Source organism: Nuphar pumila, chromosome 16 (genome assembly GCF_984573655.1).
Source record: "Nuphar pumila chromosome 16, dmNupPumi1.hap1.1, whole genome shotgun sequence".
NCBI lineage: Eukaryota > Viridiplantae > Streptophyta > Magnoliopsida > Nymphaeales > Nymphaeaceae > Nuphar > Nuphar pumila.
The window spans coordinates 75,569,939-75,576,301 of record NC_143264.1 but is presented as its reverse complement, the minus strand read 5'-3'; the positions used below and the strand labels follow the sequence as shown (position 1 = coordinate 75,576,301).

Genomic DNA, 6,363 nt, shown 5'->3' with positions numbered 1-6,363 from the left:
TATGTGGTAGGGGTCCGAGGCTGCCTAACCCCAGCTTGCCTATAAAAAAAACTTTGAACATCGCCTATTGCCAAATTCAAGAGACATTGTCAGTTTGAAACCATGGATGTACTTACCTTGCAAGTGAGTAAGAAAAAAAAACATAAGGCAGGATTGTCGTGAGGCCCTACCCAAGGTTTTCCTAGCTTCAATGAGGGTTCTTCTTTGTCATAACAAAAAAGAACAAAAATAAGAATTGTTGTGAGAATTTAAGAATGACAAACTCCTCATTTGTTTCATGTAGAGCACGTATGGTTAATATGGTTTCACATAAAATTGCTGAGCTGACATTCCTTATCATCATCATCATCATGGAAGAAGCAAACATCCAAACATCATGGTGGGAAAGTGTCAGACGGGCACAAGTAGGTCTCAGTTTTTTTCATCACCTTTTTTCATGTGTAAATTTTATTCCTTCTTTCTTAGTAAAGAACTCTGAGTTGTCGAAAGTCTTTAAGTATTTATATATATATAAGACCCTTTCCTTCCTTCTATAAGAATCAAACAAACGAGCCCTTAAAAAGACTGAATCATTATAACATAAGTTGTGAAATTCTGTGATGGTTTTTTTCTTTCCTTGGATTATAAAAAAAAAAAAATTAAGAATTCTCCATCCCCCGAAAATGGTTCCCACGGTATCCAAACGCAAAGAATAAGGTGGGCGTACATTAATTAAAATAATACAACAAGCTGAAAAGCTGGCGAGGTGGAAATTGGAGCAGAAGCAACTGTCCTGATGAACAATGTTTGAGAAGTTCAGAGCATGTCGGTTGTCCTAAGTTTTAGACACCCGAACTCGATTTTCTCCACAAACCCACCAAGATTTCCATCATCTTCAAAACTTGAGCCCTCGGGTTCTCTTCTTCTTCTTCGTCATCTCCTTTTCCATGTGATACAAGAAGAAAACAAAAAGCACAAGGCCTAGAAATGGAAATCCCACTAGACTCAAGGCTACCTGGATTTGCAGAAACAGTGCATGAGATCATGAAAATCTACAGGTCCTTGCCACCAAGACCAACCCTCGACGAAGTTGAAGCAGCCATGGTGGTGATAAGAACTGTGGAAGACGAGGAGAGGCAGAGGATGGAAGAATTTGCACGGATAGAAGAGCCCCAAGATGTGCCAAAGGAGTTGTTTCTTGTGCTGCAAGAGATGAGGAGGAGGTTGGTCATACTGCAGAGCTATGACCAGAGGAAGGAGGCCCTGTTCTTGTTTAAACTGGATAAGATGTTTGAGGCCTTTGATCAACTCATCCAAAGGGTTTCTGCCATGTTGGTATCTGGTGAAGATCACAAAATTGAGGTTGGCGGTGTCAGTATTGAGACCCCTTCCATCGTTGAAGGTGAAAACAAGAAAGAAAGTAGCGATGAGAAGCCAAAATCAGATGTCTCGGTGGATTTAGTGAATCGTACATTGGTGAAGGATGGGGATTCGTTGGGTATGTCTTTCTCTCTCTTTTTTATCTGTCTTTTCTGTGTTGGGATATGTTGGTCCCTGGTGAAGATCACAAAAATCAGTTTGGTGGTGTTAGTTCTGAGACCCCCTTCTATCACTGAAGGTGAAAGCAGGAAGAGTAGTGATGAGAAGCCAAAATCAGAGGTCTCAGTGGATTTAGGAAAGCATACATTAGTGAAGGATGGAGATTCCTTAGGTATGTGCCTTTGTCTCTCTTTTGGATTTGTTTTCTTTGTTGATTGCTATGTTGGGATATGTTTGTGGATTTTTATTGAGCAGTGTCATAAATTATAAGGGGGTTGAGAAATAGTTTGATATTGGCGCAGATTTTTAATGGTGGTTGATAGCTTCATATTGGGGAGATGGGTATGATCTCTCTATTTGTTAATCCCGCTAATTTGACCAGATTTTTTATTACATATTTTGATTGTGCTAGATATTGACAGGACTGATAATAACAAATTTCACGGGTATCGACTTATGACGGCGATAGCTATGAGTTATTTATCTGTTTATTGGTATATATTAGACTATCAGTAGGTTTACTATTCGATTTGCAGAGTGCTAGTTATAGACAGGACTGTCACTATAAGGATTTGTTTGCTGTTTTATTTTGGTTTTAAGTACCAGCTGATTTTATTCGTTTCATAACCTGGAAAAGAAAAGTCATTGTATAATGTGTGTAGCATTTGATGGGAACTATGAAGAATTTTTGAAGCTTCTCCTTTTGGGGTCTTTATCTGTATTTGATGTAGCTATAAGTTTTTGCTTATAGATCAGAATGTGTTTGACAGAGCCATGTACTATAATTCTGACGGCAAAGGAAATGACATCTTATTTATTTGTTCTTGATTTTGTTTATCTATGTGTCATGAATGTCACTGATGTCTTGATACTTTCAGAGCCTGATATGATACCAAAAAAAAGTGATTTTATAAAAATATCACCTATTCTGAAAATGTCAATAAATAATATTGTGCAGTTTCCAATTATGGCTGCCGGTCTGCCAAATGATATGCACACATACTTGTCATCTGTACTTTGCATTGTTTGTTATTTACATTTAACTGTATTGATGTATCAGTTTGGTACTCTTTCAGAGCTAGATTTCCTATTCTTAGAATTATCATCTAGACAAATGCCTGTAACTTGGTGTGCTATTTTAGTTGATCATGCATCGTGTCAGTAATATCTAGAATGTCTAATAATGCAAAATTACAGTAAGCTTTGACAGGAGACAATGGGCATTGTTTTATCTCCAGAAATTTTCACCTGAAAATTCACCATGTCATGTGGCACACTGAGATGACTTTGCAACACTCTTGTATCAAATTGTGTGGATGGTTTATTTGTGCAGTGAAAACTTGCAGATGTCCCCAAAGAATCTGCATATCTTGCTGTCTTTTGAACAGTCCAAAAGCTTGTTTGGGTTTCTGGTATTGTATTTTGGATGGTAACTCGAATATAAATGTCAAGAAGCTTTATGGTACAACTGGGATTTTGAACTGAATTCCATGTCTCCTTATAAAAGAATTGAATGGAATGACAATACACATTCTATCTTGTGAGTTTTAGTCAATTAAAGTTTGATTGACAAAGTTACAGTCATTGCTTGATTGAAAATCTTGTCACTAAGGCATGTTTCTTGATGTTGGATGCTGGTAAAAGTTGCTGTTGATATTTCCAAGTGATTTTTACTTATAAGCTTGAAACAAAATCTCTAGTTTCATCCATTTGTTTGAAATGTGTTTCATTTCAAACATCTATCACCTTTGTGTATGTGTGTGTGTGTGTGCTTGCTTACTGTTGCAAGTGCCATGCACTACAATGCAGACCGTATGGATGCCCATATTTTTATTACAACATTCTGGTACTGCTGATTTTTGTTTCCTGCTGCGAACTATATAGGTGGAGAACCAGAGAAACTGAGTTTGATAAAGACAGCGAGTCTAATCGAAGCTTCTGCCAGAAGTGGTATCACTGAGCTTGATCTTCAGGGGAGACTGGTGGATCAAATGGAGTGGTTACCTATCTCACTTGGAAAGTTATCCAATCTTGTTACTCTAAATTTAGCAGAGAATCAAATTATGGCTCTTCCCACAACAATGGGTGGTCTCAAGTCCTTAACAAAACTAGATTTACATTCCAATCAATTAATCAACCTGCCTGATTCCTTTGGAGAACTGTTCAGTCTAATTGATCTTGACTTACATGGGAATCGCTTGAAATCTTTACCAAACACCTTTGGAAATCTTTCAAGTCTAATAAGTATCGACTTGAGTACAAACCAATTATCCACTTTGCCTGAGACTCTGGGTAATCTAACCCATCTGAGAAGACTGAATATAGAAACCAATGAAATTGAAGAACTCCCTCACTCAATCGGGTTGTGTTCTTCCCTTACGGAGCTTAGAGCTGATTTCAATAAACTGAAAGCACTTCCCGAAGCAATTGGGAAGCTTGAGGTGTTAGAAGTTCTTACTTTACATTATAATAGAATTAAAGGGTTACCAACAACAGTGGCCTCTCTTGCAAAATTGAAGGAACTAGACGTCAGCTTTAATGAGCTCGAATCAGTTCCAGAGAGTTTGTGCCTTGCCACCAGTCTTGTCAAGCTCAATCTTGGGAAGAATTTCGCTGATTTGCGATCATTGCCAAGGTCAATTGGTAATCTTGAATTGCTCGAGGAATTGGATATCAGTGATAACCAGATTAGAGTTTTACCAGACTCTTTTCGGATGCTGTCAAAGCTGAGAGTGTTTATTGCTGATGAGACTCCATTGGAATTGCCACCTAGACAAATCGCGAAGTTGGGAGCACAGGTTATGTATGATGTAGCTAATTTCAATTTTCCTTTTGTATCATTAACTATATCCACTTTCTAAGGCGGACATGTTCAATCTTACATTTTTATTTTTCAGGAAGTTGTGCAGTACATGGTTGAGCATGTTGCAGGGAAAGATAAGAAGGTTAAACCAGCTAAACGAAATTGGTTCTGCCATTGGTTTCTCTCCTTGTTCTCTCGTAGAAAGGTAAAACACAAGAATTTGGGTGGTTCATTTTAAGCACTGTTTGGGAACTGGTAATTGAGGTAGAAATTGAGGAATTGTCTTGGTGTTTGATCAAACTATTCTAAGCAATGGTTGACGAATTGAAGAGGTAGTTACAGCATTTACTCCTTTGTATTTTGCACCTAAAAAACACAATTAGCAAAAACTGCCACTAGATGTGGTATTTGACAATTTCAGGGATCAAGGGCTTTCACTTTCTCAAATCCATAAAATCACCCTCAACGCCCAGCTTCCAAACAGAGCCTTAATGTAAATAGCATTCACTCTGTATTGTAAATTTGTAAATTGTAATTCCAAGTTTTCAGATGTATTGATTGATTTGTTGATTTACTAAGAGACATGTAACTCAAGTGTAATTTTGTAAATGTGGATGAATGGCATGTATATGGTTCTTGCTTTCCTTTGTATAAACATTTGGGCAGAGATTCGTTTCTTTTGTTGATCTGTGAGGAAAGCATCAAAGAATAATATGTCTATTCCTTGTTTGTGTAATTTCATGTGATGTGGATAAATATGCAGCGGATTGTTGTACCATCTTGACTTTCATTGTTTGTTGTCTACTTGTTTAAAGCTTATCTTTCACCAACTCTTATTCCACATTAGAGATTTGAAGCCAACAACAAATTATTCTTTTCTTTTTGAAGAAGAACCAATTATGGTTTAGATGCTTTTGCTTTCTATGCTTGTTGGCAAGCTGCGGAATAACCTCCATGGGATTTGAACCCGAGACCCTTCGGTTATGATAATGCAATTTTTATGACTCGGATATAGATCATATTTTCTTCTAACGACCTTTCTTTTCAAACACAGACGCCAGTGCGCTTTTCAAATCATTCTTTTTTTTTAGCTAAATTCGATCCAAATAATTTTATTAGTAAATGGTAGTGAAAAACACATCTACAAGTTCAAATTAAGCAAAAAAACACTTACAATTATCATTACAGACGCCCTATCTAAAAAAAATTATCATTATACAGAATGACATAGATGTCACCATTTTTTAGCACAATACCATAATTGGCCACAAACTAGAAAATATAACAAACATGAACAATTTACTATTTTCTTGACAGTTTTGTTCTTTTGTTGGATCGAAATCATGCCCCCTGATTTTTTTCAGGCGACAACTTTGCATGGCATTTGACTTTTTCAGGCGACCACTTACATATAGCGCTTGGTTTTTTCAGGCGACAACTTAGACAAGTAGTTTGACCAAGGCACCTAATTTTTCAGGTGACAAAAAAATAAAAAAAAACGTCAGGAAAAAATTAATTTGACCAAGGCTTTTCGGAATGGAAACCTGCACAGGTTATCGTCCCAGATTGTCTATCCAAAAACAAAAAAGCTATTTAAAATTTTTTACCAACATTCCTCTTATGCAGGTGGCTTCTGCATTTGATGAATTTTTTTTAGAAAAATAAAATCATATTCTCATTATACTGTAAATTTTCTATTATGTCCTCATGCATCTCTGGAACATTTGCAAGTAGTAACCAAGGACTCTGAACTGATATATTTTGCACGAAGCCCAACGAGACTGGACCCAGATTTGCCTACTGTGTCTGACAGGCCCACTGGGTCCAGCATGACTTCAGTAAGTCCTTCCAATTCCATATGCAATTGGATGTAGTGTAGGCCATATCCATATCACGGTGTGCATCTTAACCACTGGGTCATCTAGGTCCAGTCATGTTGCACTGGACTTGAGCCAAGATTCAGCCCATGGCCGGCTTGAGGACAAGGATGTGGACTGTCCCAGATGGTCACAGACCTGCAGAAGCCTCATTTAACAACCCAC

The 6,363-nt window shown here is 37.4% G+C and overlaps 1 protein-coding gene across 1 annotated transcript; it reads left to right on the top strand.

The window, feature by feature from the left end:
* Nucleotides 1-739: 739 nt before the first annotated feature.
* LOC149813653 (plant intracellular Ras-group-related LRR protein 5-like) lies at nucleotides 740-5,105 on the top strand. The gene is made up of 5 exons (XM_089991175.1): nucleotides 740-1,477; nucleotides 1,598-1,690; nucleotides 3,403-4,316; nucleotides 4,416-4,526; nucleotides 5,085-5,105. The coding sequence occupies exons 1-5, from the start codon at nucleotides 967-969 to the stop codon at nucleotides 5,103-5,105; spliced, it is 1,650 nt and encodes a 549-aa protein (XP_089847301.1). The 5' UTR covers nucleotides 740-966.
* The last annotated feature ends 1,258 nt before the right edge of the window (nucleotides 5,106-6,363 follow it).